This window comes from Aedes albopictus, chromosome 3 (genome assembly GCF_035046485.1).
Source record: "Aedes albopictus strain Foshan chromosome 3, AalbF5, whole genome shotgun sequence".
In the NCBI taxonomy this organism is placed as follows: Eukaryota; Metazoa; Arthropoda; class Insecta; order Diptera; family Culicidae; genus Aedes; species Aedes albopictus.
The window spans coordinates 123183915-123208707 of record NC_085138.1 but is presented as its reverse complement, the minus strand read 5'-3'; the positions used below and the strand labels follow the sequence as shown (position 1 = coordinate 123208707).

The window sequence follows — 24793 nt, the reverse complement described above, 5'->3', positions numbered from 1 at the left end:
CAAATTTATTGCTCAAAATTTCCTCAGGCGTTCTAGGCATCTTTTGGGTCTTGATGCAGTTGGTCCTGGAATCTTGTATGTAGTTACTCATGAAAATTCTCTTTTTGTTGCTCGAGGAATTTATTCTAAAGTTGTTTTAGAAATTTCTGTGGCACCAGAACATTTTCTAGGAGATGCTCCTATAATTTCCATGCAGTATCGCCAAAACTTTCTCATTGAGTTTCTTCAGGTTTATTTTCTCCAGGATGATTTGAATTTCTCCATATATTTCGCTTAGAGTTGCTTAAAATTTTGCTCCAATTATGTTTCCTGGAGTTTCTCCAAAAATGTATCCAAAAGTTTCTCCAAAAGGGCACAGGAGACGCTTTATGAATCTCGCCTGAGATTTTTTTTTTAAGTTCGTTCAGGAGTTTCGCTTGGACAACTCAAATTGGATTCGTAAGTTTTGTTTCGAAAAATTTGTGAGTCTTATAATAGAAATTTAAACAAACAGTGAAAATTAGACAATATTGGCAACCACGTTGAGATTTGTTGAGAATTTTGTTAAAAACTTCGTACTTTGTGTTTTTATGTTCTTCAGAAAGTCGAAATGTGAAATATTTGTTCAGCGTTGCATTGACTGCGCTTAAAAACTGCAACTAAATTTTAAATGATTCAAGATTACATTTCTAACAAACTTTCATTTGATTTGTACCACTTATAAATAACTGTAAGCTGGCTTCGTGAGCTGAAATGCCGAAATATTTCGGAGTTGCGATTTCGAATGTTACCAAAACGGATTGTTCTTTTTGTTTATTTACCTATCATTTAATTTGTGTTCAACACTGTGAAAATTGATCAGTATTTTTGTTTGTTTGTTTGATTTCTTAATCAATTCAACGAGTTATTTCAAATAATCGTTCAAAAATTTCGATTCGTCTTAAAGTGCTCCGCGGGCCGCATCTTGAGGCTTGGAGGGCCGCATGCGGCCCGCGGGCCGCAGGATGAGCACCACTGCCTTAAATGAAGATCCGTTTTGGGACCCTGGGGTCCATTGGACCCCAACATATATTCTCACGTATCTCATGATCCTTACTTTTTGAAAGGGTGATGTTTTCAGCAAAGATGTTAGGAAAGTCAAGGCCTATCTAGTGATGAACAATTTAGTTCGGAAAGTTTCCGCTAGGTGGTGCTAGTGAGCATTGAAAAATGCCCCCGATCTACAGGATATAACGTACCTAAACAAGCGGACAAGGACAAGACGTACCGAAACAATAGGGTAAATCGCACTGCTGTAGACGAGTTGACATATATGTCCAGCGGGTCAAAAGGGGTCATTCAAATATTACGTAACGCAAAGGAGTGGGAGGTGGTCTAGCGCTGTGTTACGTTTCATTCAAAATTTTCCTTACAAAAGTTGTTGCATGGAGAAGGGAGGAGCCCTTAAGTTGTTAAATTTTGCGTTTCGTAATATTTGAATAAACCCAAGAGGAATCAGAGACAAACAGACGTAACACTATTAAAATTTAAATCTCATATATCTCAGGATCCTGGTTACTTATATAGTTGATGTCTTCGGCAAAGTTGTTTGGTTGGTCAAGAACTTATAGATTATGGACCGTTTGATTCGATATTCCACCACTAGGCAGTGCTAGATAGCATGCAAATTTTTCATCTCATAATATCTCAGGATCCTGGTTTCTTAGAAAAAATGGTGTCTTAGTTGTTGGGTAGGTCAAAAATGTTCAGTTGATGAGTCATTTGATACGAACTCTCCTATTGGGAGACGCTGGTGCGGGATGCTTATTATTTATAGAGATGGTGTCCACAGCTGTTATTTGGCAGGACATGGACCTACCGAATATAGACACTATAGACTCTACAGATTTGGGGAGAAATAGTTGAATTACGCAATTTTAGAGTGTTTTATAGTGAATTTAGTGTGTACTAATAGAAAATGACGTCACACAACCCACAGTCGTTATTGTTCCGTAAATCTCGTTTGGCTAAACGAATTGATAGATCGCTTGGTTAGGGGCCATCCATAAATGGCGTAGCATTTTTTTGACGATTTTTGACACCCTCCTTCTCCCCCTATTTTCCCATACCTAATACATGGCTCGTAGCATAATCAGAGACTCTCCCCACCACCCTAAAATGCCACTTCATCTATGGACGGCCCCTTGCAGTTGTCTGCACCTTGGAAAGCATATGGAATCTATAGTGTCTATATTACAGATTATGAGATATATACAATTATACTTTGATCATAATCTACACAATTTTCCACAGCACAGAGATCAGACATCCAAGCTCAGTTTCAAAACTGTGTAAGGAATTAAACGATCATTTGAAATGGCAACACAAGTGGCAACATCGTGGTGGCGCTGCTATCCCAATGTTCCCACGCTGTTGTCGGTGGTAAATATAAAACTTATGTAGATATGCGTACTCACCACAAATTGTAGCAACTTGCCGCATAGGTGACGCTAGTGTTGTCAACGCTAAAAAAGTTGAATCCTTGCACAGCTTTCGAGACAATTTTCTATAGGCTTGGATGTCTGTTCTCTGTGATACAAAATATATTTTCATGAAAAATCGAATAAAATGGAATGTAAATTTCAACGTTTCCTTCCCGTAACCGGGAGGAACTCCTGGAGAGAAATTCCTGGAGGAATCCCGTGAGGAGTTCCTGGAGGAATCCTGGAAGAAATTCCTAGGGGAATCTCGAGAGCAACTCCTAGAGGAATCCCGGGAGAAATTTCTGGAGAATCCCGGGAGAAATTCCTGAAAGAATCTTGAGAGGAATTCCTGGAGGAATGCCAGGAAGAATTCTTGGAGGAATCCCGGGAGAAATTCGTTGAGAAATACCGGTAAGAACTCCTGGAGAAATCCCAGGAGGAATTCCTGAAGCAACCCCCGGAGGAATTCCTGAAGAAATCCCAGGAAGAATTTCAAGTGGATTTCCTAGAAAAACTCATGCAGGAAACCCGGGAGGAAATTCTGGAGAAAACCCGGGAGCAATTCGGAGACAAATTCCTGAAGAAATTCTGAGAGGATTTCGTGGAGGAATCTCGGAAAGCATTTGTGGAAGAATCCTTTTACGAATTCCTAGTTGAATCCCTGGTGGAATTCCTGATGTAGTTTTGGGAGTAATTTCCGGAGGGCTTTTGAGTGGATTTCCCAGATGGAATCGTAGAGGAACCTCGGGAAGAATTACTGAAAGAATCCCTGTATTAATTTCTGGAAGAATCCTGGTAGGAGTTCCTTCAGAAATTTTGGGAGGAATTCCTGGAGGTATCCGGGTGAGTCAATTCTGAAGTAAATTATCCACCAAATTGGAAGTATTGGTATTGTGAACAGAATGTACCGTCCCTACACAGTTATGGATCACACACAGTTACGGATCACTTTGGTGTTTAAATTCGAATATCTTGCTCAAAACATATATTTCGGCACGAAATTCATTTTTGTAGCATGATCCTATTTGTTTTCTGAGATAAAAAGTCATTTACAAGAGCTCAATCTAAAAATAAAATGTATTTCAATGCAACGGTAGTGTTGTCCTCTCACATCTGCCAGTAAACAGCCGAATTCCATAAGAAACTACTCCTGCAGCGGTAAGCTCTAAAAGTGTCGAAATCCATCAATTTTGATATAAAAATCGCTCGTACACGTTGGATAAGATATGTATGTATCTATTAAAAGAAGTTTTGTTTTATTCTGGGGTTCAAATACTAAAATAATGTGACTTCCAACAGTGATCCATAATGGGACCCAAAAACTGATCGTTTGACGCTATTATGGATCACTCTAAACAAATATAGATTTTTGCTCCACTCAACGCTCTTGATACATTATTCTTACCTTAAAGTATTAAAAGTTTCACTAAAAAACATGTAACCTGGAAAACCCGGTGTCTTGAAACATATAGTTGTAAAAATAACAGTTAAAATGAAGAGCATCACTGAAACCTAGTGGCGCACCTCTATCGAAGTAAATGGATTTGGGACTTTTTAATGTTTTCACTTTATTCCTGTTGTAAAATCGGGTACTCCATCAGTAAAATAATCAATGCACTGCGTAGTTTAGCCTTACAAACGCAAATTTATTATTAGAGTTGGAATTTTGAGTATTTTTCCACTGATCCATAATATGGCAAAAATTGATCCATAATGTGTGGGACTCTGTGGAGCTGATCCATAATAAGGCATTTTGTAAACAGTGAATTATTCCTTTTTTACGCGGAAATGACTTGCAATTATACTTCAAATGGATCGGGAATGAAATGTTCGAATCAAAACATAGCCAACGCTGCTTTCAAAGTCGTAGTTTTTGTTTTCTTTTATTTTTAATTGAATTTTGAAGGTCAAAAATACCACTAAGTGATCCATGACTGTGTACCCACGGTAATTATATTGTGTTATTCTCAAGATATTCACTTCAAAAGAAGCGTACTTATTTGAGGACGCTTGCCACTCGGTAATCTAGGATGCTGGGCATATACGAACTAATTAGCGCCATTTTGCAGAAAAACTTTAAAATAATTTTCATTACCAAATAATCCTTGATGTATTGAACACTTTTGCCGAAGACACAAACTTTCTATACATTCCGAATCTCAAGATATTCAAGCTAAATTTAACTTTCAATCCATAATTTGAATAAACAATAGCGCCACCTACTGGGCTAATTCCAATTCAATTTGTTCGTCACAAGATTGCCCTTGGTCTATTGAACAATTTTGTCGAAGACAGCATTATTCTAGGAAGTGACGATCACAAGATATAATCATTCGTGTCGTGGGGTCCAATGGACCCCAGGGGACCAAAATCGCCCGGTTCAACTTTGACATAAAAAATAATCTATAGTACGCCATGAAATATTTGTTATTTTTGCACAAATAACTCATCGTGGTGTAGTTTGAAGGTACTGTGAAAACGGGACCGATGTGTCAATCTAAACTTTTTTGCGACCACTTCAAAGTGGCTCTGGGGTCCAATGGACCCCAGGTATCCATTAGAGGGTTAAAGAAGTTTAAGGCTCTAAAACCACGCAATATGGGTATGTTTGGTATGGGGAAGATGCCCGGAGTAAAAAAAAGGCGACCAGAATGTACAAGATGGCGATCTAACATCCAAGATGGCGACTTCAGTTTCAAGATGGCGGCTGTTTGATGGAGATTTAGGCTCTAACGGCTGTTTAATGAAGTTCTAGACTCTAAAACCATGCAATTATGAGTATATTTGGAATGAGGAAGATGTCCGGAGTCCAAAAAGGCCGACCAGAATGTCCAAGATGGCGATCAAAAATTTAAGATGGCGGCTCCAAATTTAAGATGGCGGCTGTTTAATGGAGTTTTAGGGCCTGAAACAATGCATTATTGGTATATTTGGTATGGGGATGATGTCTGGATTCCAAAAATGGCGACTAGAATATCCAAGATGGAGGTCCAAAATCTATGATGGCGGCTCCATATTTAAGATGGCGGCTGTTTAACGAAATATATTTTTCGTAGGGAAGATGCCTGGACGCCAAAAATGGCGACCAGAACATCCAAGATGACAATCTTAAATCCTAAATGGCGGCTTCAAATTCAAGATAGGATCTTTTTCTTAAGAGTTTCAGGCTCATACATTAAAAGCCAGATAAACGATATGATTTCTATTATCATGAAATGGATTTCTGTTGATTGTATGAAAGTGCGATATACATCAACATTTCAATTGAGTTTTATTTAAATGGGGTTTCGAAGGCACGAGAAAGGCGTTATCACCGCTAGGTGGATTATTTAGGGTTTTTTCCTACGAGACCACTAGTATGTATTTTAATCTAGATGTGCTACGCCCATGTGCAGAAACAAAAAAAAAATCTTCTATAACTCGAATCCACATTTTTATCTGCATCCACTTTCAATATAAAGCACGAAAATGAATTTATTTACGATTTGCCACCCACCCATTCCCCCCACCAAATCGTGCAGCTTGCCGTAAGGATGGCTGCGCCTCAAGCCAGCCCCACTCCCTGATTTTGGGGCATTTTCCACTCTACTTAAATCAACGGAGATGTTGAACCGAGACCGAGAGCGCAATTTGTGCCTGAATAGAGAAAAGCTGCTTATTGAATACGAAATAGCAAACAAAAAAAAGTCCCGCATCGTTTGATTGAGTATTCTTCACCTGTGTTTGCTGGATCGACGTTGGGTTTTGGGTCTTTTGTCGCATGTGATTATTTTACTGCAGATACTCTCTCTCACTCTGGAAATGTTTTAGAAAATTGTTTGGAATATTTAATAGGATTTTCTTGAGTCACGCAGAGTCTGTATGAGCTGAGCACCCTGGTGGGTTCTGATGTAGGGTAAAAGGGTATAATGCGCCCCACCGGGGCAAAACGCCCCTCTTCATTTTCTAGAGATTCAAGCGCTTTTCACATGCGTGATCGATAAGAAATCTTAAATATTGAAGAATTATTGCCATCAAGCTGGTCCGTTAGTGGATTGGTACAAAAAAGCAATAAAAATATCAAAAAGTCTGAAATCGAGGCTTTTGGCGTAATATTTTACCTCTTGTGAGCTGACTTCATTGTCGAACGAAGCTAGTTCTGTTTGCTTGTGTTACTTTGCAACTTTTATGCAGTTAAACACTTGTTGAAAGACCCTTCTAGGATAAGCATGTGGTGGAATTATCCTCTGGGACAGTTTTATCACGGGGCTGGACGTTTTTCTTTTGATGGGGCGTATTGCCCCGTTTGTTTTGAAAAGGCAAATTTTGGAACGTTTTCGAAAAACGTTTCAAAGCTTCCATAGCCACCTCTCCAAAGGCAAAGTTCGCATGCAACACTTCACTAACTTTAGTAAGAAAGATTTGCAGTGAACAATAGATGGAATAAGGCGCCAGTTTCAGATATATTGCCATTTCTGCTTAGGGGGGGCATATTATACCTGTTTACCCTAAATCATGTCGGAGAAGTATTTTCCTTCTATCAAAATAAAGTTAATTCATGTCTGAACTCTTCCTTCTGGTCTACTTAATAGAATAAAGAAGAGAAGCCATAAGAACCCCAAGGCGCGGAATATCAATGTCGCGAGTATTTATTTTCCCAGGATTTCAAGTGATACCGTATCGAAGCAAACCGGTTGCCGAGACATCCACCGTTCACGCGCGTCATCCGAAATGTCACCCCACGCGGCAAATGCCTGTTTCGAAGAGTCTTGCTATCCTACCGGGCACCATAACAAACCGCGACCCGTCTTTCCCAAGCCGCTAATAACGGTTCAGGGCATCTCGCATGCCCTCAATCCGGGTGACTTCTCAAGTCTGCACCAGCGCACGTACGACCTGCGGCCGGAATGGTTCGAGGGCTTTCAGCTGAACGCCTTCAAAACACTGGCCGTACATCGGAGCATCCGCGCCAGCTGGAATCTGAGTCACATCACACCCACCGGCTTCCGTATCGGAGCGCAACTGCATCGGAAATGCAGCGATAGTGTTCTGGTAAGTGGTACTACAGTGACGTTGAAGCTTTTGCAGAAAATAAAGTTAAGATAGTATTACCAGTAGATTTCTGTACACCACTTTACATGCCTCCCTTACCAGAAAGCCTCTAATTGGCATGTGTTATCCTCAGAAAACACCTATCCTGGCGTTCGACGTAAATCCGGGCACACTTGCTTCGAACATTTTCCTTCTGTACCGGCCGGTGGCGTCACTGTGCGCGGAAATGAGCATCCAGCTGAAACCGCAAACCCATTCGAACCCGCTGATTGATAGGCTTTCGCTGCAGCACACCGGAACGCGAACCACCACCACCCTGCGTTGCTACAATCCCACCCATCAGTCCTGCCGGGTGACGCTGGATCACCTGATTAGCTACAACGACCGGCTGGCGTTCGGGGCGGAGCTGCTGTACGAGTGGTACCGGGACACCACTAATGCTCAGATGGCAATCGCCGCAAGGTACGTGCGAAGATTTTGTTTGATGTTAGTCATAATTATAATCAAGAGGACAGGTTTGGCGCATTTGTCATGCCGTAGCTGGATTTTCCTTCGGGGGATTGGCTCTGGTTTTAGCTTGCAGGCGGTTTAATATATGGTTCTTGAGGTATTATTTCTTCTATTGTTCGTGGAATAGAGCCAGTTTTAAAAGTAAACTATTTCGGATTGAATTGATGAACTGCATACACACATGCATTTGTTAGTTTTTAGCACTCATCGCTGGAATACTTAACGCTTGAATATCCTCATCGAGTATGATCCCGATTTCATGCCCGTAGAGGGCCACTGCAGTTTATAAGAAGAGGTGTGTATGGCAGCATAATCGATCACGTTCGCTATTGTCTCGCGTGAAAATCAAAACAATAGATGCGCGGGTGTTTAGTGTTAAGTATTGTGTTGTTCTTTGCTGTGCATGCATCGCTCCTTCCAGGCTTTAAGCCTGGAACACATAGCGTCCGTTCCGTCGAGGTTTGCGTTTTCTTGACAGTTTTCCCATGGGAAATGTATCAAACTACTGTCACGCACACGAAAACGTGTGCATTGTGTGGGGCACTTAAGGGGTGAGTATCTCATCATAATCGATCGCGTTCGCTATTGTCTCGCGTGAAAGTCAATACAATAGATGCGCGGGTGTTTAGTGATCAGTACATATTGTGTTGTTCTTTGCTGAGTACTGTGTTGTTCTCTGCAGAGAAGAACATTAATCAAGACCATTAGATGATCGGCATTGAACCACAAAAACCACACAACAATTGGTGAGATCTTACCAATATTATTTATTTATAAATAATTTTTCTTCAGTATATATTTGCTATACAGGGTGTTAGGTTCCCGAGTGCAAACTTTTTAAAGGGTGATAGAGGATAGACGAGGATAGAGGATTTAAATGTGCGGCACAATGCGCAAAAAAGTGCTTTCCATGACAGTTGCAAATTTATGATCTGAAATACGATGTTAAAATAGAAATTGCAACAAAACGATAAGAGATAGAAGTTTGGTATCAAAGAACGAATTGTAGAGTGTAACAGGGGCCACAGCTTTGCCAAAGGAAGAATTTTAATTTATTACGCATGTTTCAAAGATAATTGACAAAAACCAATAAAAATACACTATTTTTAGCTATTTTGCTCTAGAAAACTTACTTATTTAACTAAACCAATCGATTCAAAGATGCCATTTGTTAGAAAATTCAATAATCTTTCGAACACGGGTAAAAAAAAACTTTGATAAGTTTGACTATTTCCAAGTTATTGCCAGTTAAGGCAATAAGAGTCATAAACATGGGAAGTCCAATAACTACGTAACGATTGAGATTTGACCATATGCGTAGAACAATTTTTTTCTCCATTTATGGTCCTCTATCACCCTTTAAAAAGTTTGCCTTCAGGAACCTAACACCCTGTATAACTGCATATAAGTTGAAAATTCGCTATTTTCAACATCCTTTCATCTATTGGAAGCTACTTCAGTTCTGAGCTCTTTCTAAGTTGATGAAGGGATTTATAAATGCTTGCAAGGACTTGGCCAGGTGTGTGGAGCTGAGTGAATCTATGACATTGTAGATAGTAGCGACATCAGCAATGTCAATGGATATATTCAACTTTGCAACTCCATCCAAGATTTGTGCAAGTATTCATGCTATGCTTTGCTATGCTATGTAGAGGGCCACTGCAGTTTATAAGTGTTTTTTATTTGGTGTCGGGAGAATCTTTCCTGACCGCAGCTTCGTTCAGAGCCCATAGTAGGGCACAAATTCCAATGATGATGCGTCTCCGTGTTTCCCGACTCCCATTCTAGTCAACCGTTAGCAAGGATGCAAAATAGACGTTTCCACTGGGAGCTTCCCAGGAAAGCCGTTTCATCCATAATTTTCCGTAATTCCCAAGGTAAAGCTATGTTCATTTAGAATCCGGAATGACAAAATCATGTATATCTTAGGCATGGAATAACAAACGTAAAAGGTGAAGCCCTCAAAACAAAGGTTATTTATTGTACTTTCATAGATAAATATCATTGAAATTATTTATTTTTATTTTTCACACATTTTCTCACTTTTTCAGTGTTGACCTCTCTAAAAATCTGCACAACGGTGGTAAATTTTAGCAACAACCCCTTCCGCACGTTTGTTCAACAATCAGGTCATCTATGCAGTGTCCTGAGTGCCTTGACTAGTCTGACTAGGATTCCGAAGAAAAATTGCCAAACTTTATTTTTATTGCGAAATGAGGGGCAATTCAGTGAATTAAGAAAACGCGAAATTTGAGTGTTTTTTTCGTTGATAAACACTACCCATCTGTGACGATACCACTGAACGTCTCCGGCTGTCATGGCAGCTCATCAAAATAGGTAAAACCTCTACATATCCCTTGTGTGCGTTTTTGAAAAGCAGCACGCGATTCTTGAGGCTGTCATCCTTGTATGAATTGGTTCTCAACTTCTTGTTGTAAAAAAACCATGCCCAGAGTTCGAACTTCTTGCCAAATCTTCAAATTCAAAGCAGATTTATCAATGAACCCAAGCTTTTTTCTTCCGAGGACACTTCCTTATGCCATGGTTAACAACATCTGTGCACATAACACATAATGGTTTTGACGATATTAACATTTTTCGCGACTGTCGTACCTGACCACGCTAAATTTTCAACGTGTTTGTGCAAGATTTTTTTTCCTCTTGTCTTCAATCTGAAATAACTTTTCACTCGTTGCAAGAAAATCGATGAAATTTTCACCATTTAAAGAGGATTAGTGTATGATCAGAGTGCTGCAAAAGAATGATGATTATGTTCATTGAGAGCGCCACTAGAAAATGTGACATGATTCCGGATTCTAAGTGAACATGGCTTTAGAGAACAGATCAAGATACATTCCCGTTCCAAAGCTGTGTAAGGACCTAATGACAACACTGTGGGGGTGCTGTAATCGCATAGGTCCTACGCTTCTGCCACTGATGGTTATTGCGAAATAAAAAAAATCCACTCTGCGGTAGCGGCAGTGTAACGTTGCTACAACAATTCAAATCCGCGCCATGTTAGTCGAGAGCTCAAACTTCAGCGATTACAAAATCACTGGGCTGTAACCAAAATCTACAGCCAAACATGGCGTAAATCAAGCCACAGATGTTGCAGTCACGAAACTTATGTCGAATTCGTTTTTGATTCAGTTCCAACCTGGGTTGGAACTGGATGAGATCACAGTTTCAACCCCAACCCGACTTCGGTTTCGCTTGTACTAAAGTTTGTTTGAGTTTGTTTGACGTTTGTTTGTTTACACATTTTCCGCCAATCCAGTTCCAACCCAGGTTCAAAAACGAATTCGACATTAGTAGATAGCTGAAGGGTTCAAAGGACATTCGGTGAGCGGCCATCGTCGATTTTGAAACATGCGAGCGTCATTACAAGTTCGAGACGTCGCAGGTTAACGGTAGCTATTCTGCCATATTGCCGTGGGATGACATAGAGTCCGGTCAGCCATCGCTGGACCAGAAGCCACGCCGCGTGCTCTCGTAGGATTGCAGTCAACCAATGCACAATGGTCCGAATCCACGTTTTAGCAGGAAAAAAATCCGTATCTCTGTTTTCGTTAATTTTAGGCATTTGGTGTCTTCAGAGAAGTTGTTTGAATTTGTTTGCTGCATCTTTTCTAAAAATTTTTGATTAGGGTGGTCCGCGTCTTAACTCAAATCTGGAATAGAACTTTTAAATTTAAAGTCATACGCGATCGAGTTCTTCAGCAAAGTTGTAGGCAATGCTATTTTGAGCAACTTTGCCGAATACGCCGTTTATCTAGCTCTTAATTTGAACATAGTAGGTCAACTTTAAGTTTTGACTTAGGGTGAGCCACCCAAAAACGGTTTTTTCGCAATAACTTTTTTATTTGATTTTTTTCGAAGATGTGAGCTTCGGAGCATTTGAAGACCAAGTAATGACGCATATTTGTTCTGAACATTGCACGTTGCTAAGTCTTGTCATTCAAATGTTATGGGCAATTTTGACTTAAAACCAACGATGTCTTCAAATGCTTATATCTCTAGGAGCTGGTAAAATAAAAAAAGTTTTTTAAGCGGCATTTGGAAGGTCATATATAAAGCTAAATTTGGAGCAAATATTACAAGAACGTTATTTTTAAAATTGGAATAAATCGACTCCAAAAATCCCCTTAAAAAATCGAAAACTACTTATAACTCATACAATTTTAAAGATAGAGTCAAACTGTCTTCGGTAAAAATGTAGGTTTTTACCATGCCTACAAGTTTTCCATACACCATTTTTTTGCAAAACGTGAAACAAAAGCTTGAAATTGATAATTTGATTCTTAGGGGTACATGCTATGTTTTTCTAGGAAATCAGAACGATTATATTCTTTAAAAACAAATTATCAATTTCAAGCTTTTGTTTCACGTTTTACAAAAAAGTCGTGTATGGGAAACTTTTAGGTATAGTGAAAACCCACATTTTTCCCGAAGACAGTTTGACTCTATCTTTAAAATTGTATGAGTTATAAGTAGTTTTTCGATTTTTTAAGGGGATTTTTGGAGTCGATTTATTCCAATTTAAAAAATAACGTTCTTGTAATATTTGCTCCAAATTTGGCTTTATATGTGACCTTCCAAATGCCGCTTAAAAAACTTTTTTTATTTTACCAGTTCCATGAGATATAAGCATTTGAAGACATCGTTGTTTTTAAGTCAAAATTGCCCATAACATATGAATGACAAGACCTAGCAACATGCAATGTTCAGAACAAATATGCGTCATTACTTGCTCTTCAAATGCTCCGAAGCTCACATCTTCAAAAAAAAATCAAATAAAAAAGTTATTGCGAAAAAACCGTTTTTGGGGGGCTCACCCTAAGTCAAAACTTAAAATTGACCTACTATGTTCAAATTAAGAGTTAGATAAATGGCGTATTCAGCAAAGTTGCTCGAAATAGCATTGCCTACAACTTTGCTGAAGAACTCGATCGCGTATGACTTAAAATTAAAAAAATCTTTTCCAGATTTGAGTTAGGACGTGGAGTTTTGGAAAAGATGCAGCAAACAAATGCAAACAACTTCTCTGAAGACACCAAACGCCTAAAATTAACGAAAACAGAGATACGGATTTTTTTCCTGCTAAAACGTAGATTCGGACCATTGTGCAATGTTCGTGTCATGAACCAGTGAAAAACCACAGCCACAGATGAGACAGCTGAATACACCATCATTTCGAACCGCTCCGCGTAGCCCCTCCAATCGCCTGGTAGTGCGTCGACTCTATAGCTACGCCAGAATCTCGCGCTATTGTTGTTGTCGGGCAGAACATTAGTATCAGCAGAGTTCTAATGTAGCTGGCAAAGTGCTACTGCAGCTCTTGGTTCGAACTGTCCCTGAACGATGTGCTACAAATTGGTCCCATCATCCAGAATGATTAGTACACGCAACCTGAGATTGGCAGATTCTAATACAGTTGGGTATGAAACATATACAAATATTGTATTAGGGCCTTGCAAATACAAAAATTGGTAGGTGGCAGTATACCAAAAATTGTATTGGCTTCCTAGAATCTGGAAAAGGAAAATTTCGCATGTGTGCGTGTGCTCTGTCGCACTGGTTTCTCATTATTTGTTCTATTTTAAGACTGATCATGGCAGCAGCGGCGGCATCAAATACCAATACATGTTTAAAAAGAAATACGGGCGGCGACGGGAATCGAACCGAGGCACAATCATGGTAATACACAGTACCATGCGCTCTTACCAGCACGGCTATTACTGCACATGAATAGTCAAGAGGCTGAAAGCCATCATCATCAACACAAACGTGGCTTGGTGATGGAAGTGATACAGCCGCCACACTGCACAATGGGTCCAGAGCCGTATTTGCGAAGACAAAACTGTTTAAGCTTCAGCTTTAAGTTTTAAGACAAATATTGTGTTTTAGAAAGTTTATTTTCAATTGTTGACCCTATTCCCTATTATTGTTATGTTAGGGTGGTTCGTCTGGTTAAACTGATTCAAAAATCTGCTTTCTAATAATTTTATGTGCGATGCCATGATGGATGGTGATGGATCGTTTAATTAGAAATTCCACCAATAAACGGCAAATTTTAAATTTCACATATCTCAGGACTCTCACCACTTAGAAAGTTGGTGTCTTCGACAACGTTGTTAAGTGAGTCAAGGGCTTACAGTTATAATGGTCCACTAGGCGGCGCTAGTTACACATTTGCTAAATCATTCAAATGATTGATATTTTTTCGTGAAGCAATCAACAAGCTGTAAGTTTGTTTTCTTTGAACGTGTCTAAGTCAAGTCAAAGGTTTTTCAAAGAGCTATGTATTAGTCATAATTGTGCAATGTTGCATTTCATTCGGTTCACTTGATCCAGAGATATAGCAATTAAACGAAGAACACTCAAATATGAACTACTTTATTAGAGTTGCTCCAATTTTATGTGAAGTTATCCAATCGAGCCCAAATTTGTACCGTTTATAGCTTACTAGTTGTGCGACTGGCAGGAAAAGTTTGAGAATATTTGGTGCATTTTTGAAAAAGTTACAGCTTGCTGAATATATTTGAAATAATAAATAAAAGTTGCATGCTTCAATTAATTCGTAACCAGCGCCGCCTACTGACAGAACCTTGAACCAATCAGCTAATCAACTGAGCGGCCGTAACCAACCTAACAACATCGCCGAAGACATCAAATTTCTAAGTGATCTGAGTCCTGAGATATATGGAATAGAATATTTGTTTGCTCACTAGCGCTGCCTTGTGGTGGAATTTTGAATCAAACGACTCATCATTTGTTAGTTCTTGACCAGCCAAATAATATTGCCGAAGACACCAACTCTCTAAGTAACCAGGATGATGAGATATTTGGTATAAACATTTCATCAGTGTTACGTCTGTTTGTCTCTGGTATGACAGATATCACAGACAGCAAGACGTAGCACTGCCGAAATTTCCGTACCGTACATCTTAGCACCATGATTACTTAAATATTCGGTATACTTGGCAAAGTTGTTAGGCCAGCCAAGGTTTTACTGGTGATGGGCCGTTTGATTCAAAATTCCACCACTAGGTAGCGCTGACGATAAACTAATTGTTATATTCCATATATCTCAGAACTCTGATTACTTAGAAAATTGGTTTCTTCGACAATGTTGTTTGGTTTATTAAGGCGTTTCAGTTGATTGCTATTGGTTCAGGATTCTGCCAGTAGACGGCGCTAGTTGCAAATTAGAAGAAAAATGTACCTTTTACTTATTATCTCGAATATATTCAGCAACCTGTAACTTTCTATAATATGTATGGAATATTCTCAAGTTTTATATGCTAGTTGCACAACTAATTAACTATAAATGGTACAAATTTGAGCTCGATTGGATAGTTTTACATGAAGTTGGAGCGACTCTAGTAAAATGTTTCATATTTGAGTGTTCTTCGTTAAAGTGCTATATCTCTGGATTAAGTGAACCGAATGAAATGAAATTTTGCACATTTATGACTAATATATAGCTCTTTGAAAAACCTTTGACTTGACTTAAATATGTTCAAAGAAAACTAAATTACAGCTTTTTGATTGCTTTACGAAAAAAAACATTCATTTCCATAATTTTGCAAATGTGTAACTTGCGCTTCCTTGTGGCAAAATTTCGAAACAAGTGGACCATTAACTGTAAGCCCTTGACCTACCAAACAACATTGTCAAAGACACCAACTTTGTAAGTGACCAGAATTCTGAGATATATTAAATTTAAAATTTGCTTGACCTCTAGCACCGCCTAGTGGTATATACAAAAGCATGCTAAGTTTTAAAAATTGCCTAAAACATTTTTAGCAATTTGTATCCTTTTATAAAGTCCACCAAAACTATTTTGATTACTTGTTCCTCAACGAGTTTGATTTAATTGGTGCAAATTTGGGCTTGATTGATTATTCAACTTTACACGAAATTAGAGCCCTTCTATCTATATCTAGTTTTTGACTTCCATTTATCAAATTACTGTACCTTAGGACTAAGCGAACCGAATTAAATTAAATTTTGAAAGTTTATGACTAATGTATTGGTCTTCATGTATCGTTGGACTCGACTAAAATATGACCAAAGGCAAAAAAGTTGCAATTTATTGAAAACTTTTCGAAAAGTTGTAATGATTCGAATGTTTTATCCAAGGGCTGGAAGTCTCTTTAATAAAGACAAATCAATCGAATGTTTTATTTTTGTAAATTTTCTATAACTTTGTAAAACATTCTGTTATTGTATAGAGAATAAATAATCAGCAGATTTTTGGATAAGCCACACTTGATTGACCGTAATCATTTCACAATAATGAAAAAAAAAGAAATGGCAGAACTTGGCAGAAACATTTTTGTCTTCGTAAATACGACTCTAGACCCATTGTGCACTGAAAAGCCCGCATCCAGCAGGTTGCTGTTTGCAAGTGGAAAATTCCATGTAGACAATAGGACGCGAAGCTCAGCAGCGAAGCGAAAGTTATTTTTAGACGCAACCCGGTTCAACTTCTCGGGTTTGAATGGAGGTGTTTGTGTGTAGTGGTATGGAAGCTATGAAACCGTGTAGCGCATCTTAATACAACGAATGGATTATGATTTATCACATTTTCTGTACGTTTTTAATACATAAATTGGTAGAAAAGGCATATCTCAATTTTTGGTAGCTTTTCTTGTTTTGCGTGTACTTCTTCACGCTGCGCTTCCAGAAATACAAAATTTATACTGTGTATTGTTACATATGTTACAGCATCGACAACATACCTAGCCACAGATTGTTGATCAAGGAATTGGTAGTTTATTCAAGTGGGGACTGTACATAACCCAAGTAACAATATTTATTCTATTTGGTTTTATTTGTTTTTATGATAGTTTTATCAGAACATTGCTTATTCTAGTTGATCTTATCGGAGTTTCAGCTGAGCACAACTATTCTTCGTCAATATGTGGTTTTAAAAACACCTCCAAGAATACTTGAGGTTCAGTTCATAACAAGAACTGTTGAACTTGTTTCATCCGTTCTTGATCAAGAGCAACTGTTCTCGCATAAGAACAGTTTTGTACATGAAAAATACAATAAAAAACTCAAGCATCAGATTTAGATTTTCATCGTTCCATTATTACTTCCAATCAAGAACACCTACCCGGAAACCCAACCGCGACGCAGTGCGATGCTGTGCCAAGTTCCTCCGGTTCCTCTCTCCTCTTCTTGGCGTAACGTCCTCACTGGGACAAAGCCTGCTTCTCAGCTTAGTGTTCTATGAGCACTTCCACAGTTTTTAACTGAGAGCTTCCTCTGCCAATGACCATTTTGCATGTGTATATCGTGTGGCAGGCACGAAGATACTCTATGCCCAAGGAAGTCAAGGAAATTTCCTTTACGAAAAGATCCTGGACCGACCGGGAATCGAACCCGTCACCCTCAGCATGGTCATGCTGAATACCCGTGCGTTTACCGCCTCGGCTATATGGGCCCTAAAAAGGCCCTAAACCTACATCAAGAACGTTATAAACCTGAGTACTCTGGAGTAATACTTCTTACCCTTGTTTAAGTTGGAATAAATTTAAGACATTTTTGATGTTGGCCAATCAGGCTGCATTGAGAACGCTATAAATCCTAGTATTGTTGAGTTATGCTTCTAAGTCTGGCATGAGTTGAAAGAAATTTAAGACGATCTTATGGTGATGCTGATTGAAACCACCGATAATGCACCGACCACCGACCTGGATTCCAATGGAAGCCATGTTGAGAAAACTCATTAACAATGTTGTCATGACCAGGAATAATATTTTTAAATATTTTGTTAGTGCATTATAATGGAAGCGCGTTGCAATTTTTGGAAGTATCTTGCAACATACAGGGGATAGACAAAATGATCAGGACAGGCAAAATTTTCACTTCTCAAAAAATGTTCAACTAGCTGTAACTTTTCGAAAAGTCCATCGAATATTCTAAAATTTTTACTGTAAGTTTATCAACTAGTTGTGTATCAGTGGTACAAATTTTGGAAATATCGGGCCGTTTTCCACGAAGTTATAAAGATTCTTGAAAAAGATAAAATTATCCGATAGCCAACTTTGAACTATTATATCTCCGGATTTATTGAACCGATTGCAATGAAATTTTAACCATTCATGACTTATATAATGAACTCTGAAAAACATTTGACTTAACTTGAAATTTTCAACAAGGGAAAAAGTTATAGCAATTTTATTTTTTTTTACGATTTTTTAGCAAATTGGTCTAATTTTAATATGTATTCCATTACTTTTTCAATTTGTTGGCGGCTATGTTGTTACTTTCCTTCAAAACACAATCATATATATGTCACTTAGAGGGAAGTTAAATGATCTATAGTTTACATCTTGAATTTTGAGACGATGTTGAAGTTTTGGATAATTTGGTGTTTTATTAGAAAAATAAACTAATCGTTGTAATTTTCTTCCGAGTTAAGAACTTTAAGTTATGTCAACGGTTTTTCATAGCTCATTATATAAGTAATAAATGGTCAAAATTTCATTGCATTCGGTTCATTGAATCCGGAGATATAAAAGCTCAAAGTTGGCTATCGGATAATTTCACCGTTTTCCAAGAATCTTTATAACTTCGTGGAAAACGGCCCGATATTTCCAAAATTTGTACCACTGATACACAACTAGTTGATAAACTTACAGTACAAATTATAGAATATTCGATGGACTTTTCGAAAAGTTACAGCTAGTTGAACATTTTTTGAGAAGTGAAAATTTTGCCTGTCCCGATCATTTTGTCTATCCCCTGTATGTTGCAAGATACTTCCAAAAATTGCAAACGAGACACTATGCTAAATAAGGAAACCAATATCTCAACCCCACATAATTTTTGTTCCCTCAGCATCTGATTGTGTTCATGTCCCGAGCAGAAACCAAAAAAAAAAATACCTACACAACATAAATTTTCAAACAGCAACATCTGAGCATAATAATCCAAGTTCTACGCAGCAATCCATGAAAATTTGGCTTTGTTTTTCTTTTCTATTAAATGGTTGTGTTTCTAAAAATGTTTTACAGATTTTTTTCGAACTGAGGTTTTTTTTTCTGTTTACAACGATGAAAGCATTAGTAAAGGCACATATAAAGTGATAAATCCTTGCATTCTTGATTGCCATAAAGCTTTTAACATGGTAATGCGATGAAGCATTAAACAGCGTCATTATACAACTATACCGAAATTTTTGTTTTGTTTTTATTTTTGTGTATTTTAACTAGTTGCTAATTCTACACTACTATACCGAACTGTCAAAATCCCATAATGCTTCAATGCTTTCATAATGTAGAGTAAACGCTTTATTACTTAACAGGTGTAGACTAAAAGTTATCTCGCATTAGCTAAACTATAATACGATTGAATTGATGTTATGATATAATGCTTGTGGTTACTTGAGTAGTCAATTATTGCATGATACTCCAAAAAAATATATACACTTAACTTAAATAATTCATTTTCATAGATTTTTAGCGATTTTGCAAACTGGTTCGCAAAACGGAATTGGTGCAAAAACGCCACTGCCATGGGGTAAGATGCCACTTCATGAAAACATTAAAAAAATTACGTCCATCATTTTTTGGACATATTCGGCTCCTTTTCACTCCTCTGTCTTGCCTTTTTCATATACTCAATACATGGAGTGTTACCCCCTCCCCACTAAACGACGGTCGTCGTATTTGAATGACCCCTAACATGGATAGCATAGACATCAACAACCATGCGCCTCCATGTGTGTCTCAATCTCCTTGGAAACACTTGGCTGGTAATAAAATCATCAGAAAACTTTAATTGCAAGCACGAAAAACCGAAAGTTGCCTATTTTCATTGGGAAATCAAAAGATTTCCCGTGGGTTTGGCGGCCTATCTTCTAGAAGAATGTTTTATGCAAACATATCTTGACACCATTCACCTATAGTAATGATCAAATCACATTCAGGAATGATTTTATGAGTTCAGCCATTTCACCCCCTCTTGGCATTTTGTTGCTTTTTTCCCCTATTGGCAAGTGTTTTGTGGTGCAAACCATTGAAAAAAAAAAAAAATAGAAAGTTATAAACATGCAAACAGTTCGTATGTTCGACTGACGCGTGCCGAGGACGATCTTTAGCAGCGGCAGGAGGATAGTATATGACGGTGAAGAATTGACCACGAGTTTACTGTACTCTACAGAGAACCCAGTTCAAGATCCAGAAGGTGGCAACATCTAGAAGGCAAGCTTGGATCCATAAGGACGGTAAGGAAGAGTTGCCACTCTTACAGAAGTTTTGTAAACAACAAGGCCAAGAAACGTCAAAATCCCATACAAAATCAAAACAATGCAGAGCCCTATGGGTACTCGCTTTACTGGAGCACGGTGTACAATATTCAAAAGGTGATATCTTCCGAAAATCTGACAGTTTTTTGATGACGTAATTCAAATCGTTCATAGGCGTGAGTACAATGATCTAGTACTCCACACCAATTTGATCAGCGTGAAACGATAAGGACGACGTCTCATATTTACATCCAAAATTGATGTTTACATACGTTACTAGCCTTGTGATCTTTATGCCGTGGACTGGAGCAAACTCCTGTGAATCGCAGATCAACACGCACTTCGTTGTTGTCGCCTGTCGAACTCAAATCGAGGAGCTGATTTCGACAAACGTTGTTCACCTTGTATGAGTACCCGGTCATGGCCATTCTTCCATCGCTAGAAACGAAATGGCTGATGATTTAGCCTTCAATGGGGCATCACATGACTTCATTTGCCCTGAGCCAGCTATTCGGGTGTCGAAGTGTTGGGTAAAGCTTTAGAATGGCACCTGGGCTGCCACCCAGCACAAAGAATACAGAAATAGGGCACTGCATGAAATTCTCTCCTTCTCTTTCACTTTTACAAAAATTGAGTAAACAACAAGGCCAAGAAACGTCGAAATCCCATACAAAATCAAGACAATGCAGTGCCCTATAGTTTGGAGTCATGTCGTCAAACAAAATTGTATTGTGCTGAGCCATCTCTAGGGGTAACGAGTATCCAACAAATCTGTCTGAGCAGAATTGGCCGACTCAGCTATTACATGGCGACTATTCAGCAAGGTGATTCATTTGTATGTGATAGCTGTAAGACTAATTATGGAACTTCCTATCATTTGAAATATAACTGTCCAGTTTTTGCGCAACTGCGTTTCCGAGTACTAAGTAAACACCTATTATTAAGTGAAACTGGTTTCAGAAACCTGAATGTACAGGTTTTCAGGGCACTGTTTTAAGGCACTGTGGTACGCTTATGCTTTAGTACCCTCTTCAAGGGTGAAGATTCTATCCCCTACTTTCCTTTCCCCATTCCATCCTTTATTCCTTTCCCTCTCCCTCAGGTAGATGATGAATAGGGTCGTGTTCATGACGATGACCCAAATGTCCCAAATGGAAGAGAACGTGCCTCTGGAGCCGACCTACTGATATCTAATACGGTAAGGTTCGGGTTAAAGCCCCAAATCCCTTTTTCTGCACACGTGCTTGCTGTGAGGATACTATGGGCAAGGCATGCTACAGAAATGACAGTTAGGTACCCTGCAAAGAATGTATTCGCCGAAATCGGGATGACGACGCGGAATACAGCGGAAAAGGCTGGCTAACCAGATCGTGAGTGAATACTGAATATACAAGCGTAGAAAGCACTCTAGGTTGAAGAGAAGCAGCCGAAATTTTAGAATTATGATTTTTGACTCAATCCTAAAAAAATGTACATAGTCTAGGGGCGGGACAGCTCTAATATTCATTAGCGGTATTAAGCAGTACAGGTCGGACTCGATTATCCGGGGGTTCTATTAACCGGGGGCCCGATTATCCGGGGCTCGATTATCCGGGAATAACGGCTCGATTATCCGGGGAAAAGTTTGTTTTTGCTTTGTTTACAAATTTTTAGATTACAATATGTCAAAAAATGTGATAAACATCAAATACATCACCTGTAAGTATGATTAAGCCTATTTGTAAATTGTTTTTATTTTTTCACATTTTTCAGCAAAAACTTCATTTTTAAAAAACATGGTTGTAGTAATACCAGACGTTGAGTTTAGGCACTACAGCGTTATGTATGTTAGCTTCTATGTTTAACGAACAGTATTTGATTGAAGAACATCAAAAATAACAAAAAAAGCATGGCTCGATTATCCGGGGTGAAATAATTTTGGAGTCACCCGGATAATCGAGTCCGACCTGTATTAGAAATATTAATACCAGATGAAATCCATTTTTGAACGAAGTATGCCATGCTTTTTGAACTGGGTCGATTTGAAATGTCAGCAACAAGAAATGCGTTGGTTTCAGGTTGTATGAAATCGGTTGCATATCGCTATTCTATCGTACTTTTCAGTCCCGGAGCAACGATCCCGCAAATATCGCTGGTGGACCTCCAAACTGTGGTATCTCGTATTGACATCTACGTCCCAAAAGCTTGCATCTACAATCATCAAAAGCACACCGATAATTCGCCAGCTAAAATATTACCGAGAGTCTATCTCCAGATCAATATGGCCAATATCTAGTTCAGTATTCAATTAGCTAGGCCCTACAAACTTAAACTATCAGTGCACCAAAGCCTTAAACGGCATTGGAGTAGACAAATTCCCAGTTCTGTTAATTCCAATTTTCACATTCTGTAAATATCAAGGGAAATATGAACAGTTTACAAACGCAGTCAGCTTATTTAGTTTTTCTTTTATATTTAGGTATTGGATATACGCATTTGAAGACAACGGTTTTCCGCAATCAGCTGCTGCTTAGGACTTGCAATTGAAGTGCATTGAATCACATTTGATGGAGCTACCTTTTTGATTTTCCTACGTCCAGCGATATGGGCTTTCGAGAGCCATCCAGTGCAGTGAAACTGACGTTATTTTCACAGCTAAAATACATAATTAAAACAAATTAGGGTTTATAATTGAACAAATTAAAGAAAAACCTTCGACGAACCGTATCTCCATCTTTTGTATTCGTGACAGTTGGTTGTTGTATGGAAAATCATGACATACTACACAAAAAATTATTCGGTGAATCATGAAGATTAGGAAACTAATATTTATTTGGCGGTATTAGTATCGGTATTAGGCACTGTCCCGCCCCTAGTACATAGTACTGAATAAAATGAATAAATGGTCTTATGACAAACCAAAAATTGCTATGGGCATAAAGCGTCTCACAGGGCACTCAACTATATGAAAACAGAAATTAGAAATTGAGCAATTGCAGAACAACAACTTGTTACCAAACTATTATCAAACTTTGCTCTTTACATTCTATACCAACAGGTACAGCCGCGAAAAATACTCATTTGCTATTACCGGATCCAGGGAGGCATTCGATCTAAGCTACTGGCGGAAGGTCAATCGTGACCTGCAAATCGGATCCTCGCTGGCGTGCAGTCATCGGGAAGGCAAAGCCATAGGTACCGTATACTATCGAATCGAGCGACCAGATTGTACCATTAGAGGGCTGTTCGATTCCGATTGGTCCGTTGGTTTTACCTATCAGAGGTGAGTATTGCGAGGGAAGGCTAGTTTCAATTTATTTATTTTTCCCGACTTTGTGATGCCCGAAAACACCAGCCCAGTTGGTGGATTCCAACGCATTCACACATTCCTACCTACACGTTTCGCCAAATCGCCCAAATCGGATTAAACACTGAATTAATTTCTTTCCCGTTTTGTTTTCTTTTCACACGCGCGATGCAACGCGGCATGCATCAAATCGGATTCCGGACGCAATTTGCACACACTTTTTTCGGACTTGGAATGAAACGAAACGAAACGTAGGAAGCTATCGGAGATGCCAGTCGGAATCGGTATCAGTCTATTATTTTGCATTCCGAAAAACACGTTCCAGTGTGGATTCAAAATTGATTTGGACTCTAATTTGGTTTAATCGGATTCGCCGCTTTTAGGTGGCGGCAACAGCTGCTAGCTGTTCCAGGGAATCCTGCGGCGGATCATCCTGCTCAGGTACGCTTAGTGGGTAGAAAATAGTGGAAGCCGGGATGTAGCGTTATTAGTGATGGATTGCTGGGGAAATGAAAATTATAGTTGAACCTTAAAGAATTTATCGGGAAGTACCTTATTTCTTTTGTTTATGCTGATTGTATCCTTAATACACTATATCAAGCAACTTTTATGAAATTTATGACCTTCTTCAATTGTTTGAAGCATCTCTACGTCTTATATAATTCTTTGAACCATTTGAAAAAAAAAAATCAAATAATAATTACTATTAATAAAACATTTTCCTTTATAAATTGATCCTAGTCACATGCTCCAACTTCTTGTGACGTAGTTGGGGAGGGAAGTGGCGTGTCTGAAGAGTAGTGTATGATATTGTAATAAGAAACAATTAATGTTACATGCAACTATAGCAAAAATGACTTGTTTTGTTGTGCCCTTCAATCGACCCCTGGAATTTTCAATAAAGGAAATTATCGGTGAAAACGAATTAACCCCCAAAAGAAATGCTCCGAATCGTATCAATGTAACATCTTTATTCATTACCTGTAACACGAATCGGTAACCACACACGAGGTGATGCTCATGGCATTTTCATTTCGGTTTCACTCCAACTTCCACCCTCCACCGGCGTTTATACGTGGTTTTGACATCCTGCAGTGAACCTTTGAAATTAAATCGGCGCTGACGAAGCGATTCATTGAAAATACTGCATTTCAGCGGAAATGCGACCGTTGCTGACAGGTTGAAAAGCGTGATTTCAATGAGCGGTCTGATATCTGTTCTATCGCCTGTGGTGGAACCGGATAGGAAAAACCGTTTTGT

The 24793-nt window shown here is 38.7% G+C and overlaps 1 protein-coding gene across 1 annotated transcript; it reads left to right on the top strand.

Annotated features, from left to right (window-relative positions):
- The first annotated feature begins 7076 nt into the window (after positions 1-7076).
- On the top strand, positions 7077-24074 carry LOC109413944 (mitochondrial import receptor subunit TOM40 homolog 2). Its single transcript, XM_019687675.4, has 4 exons — positions 7077-7472; positions 7606-7934; positions 23285-23509; positions 23789-24074. Exons 1-4 carry the CDS (start codon positions 7152-7154, stop codon positions 23895-23897), a joined length of 984 nt encoding a protein of 327 aa, XP_019543220.4. The 5' UTR covers positions 7077-7151; the 3' UTR covers positions 23898-24074.
- Positions 24075-24793: the final 719 nt, after the last annotated feature.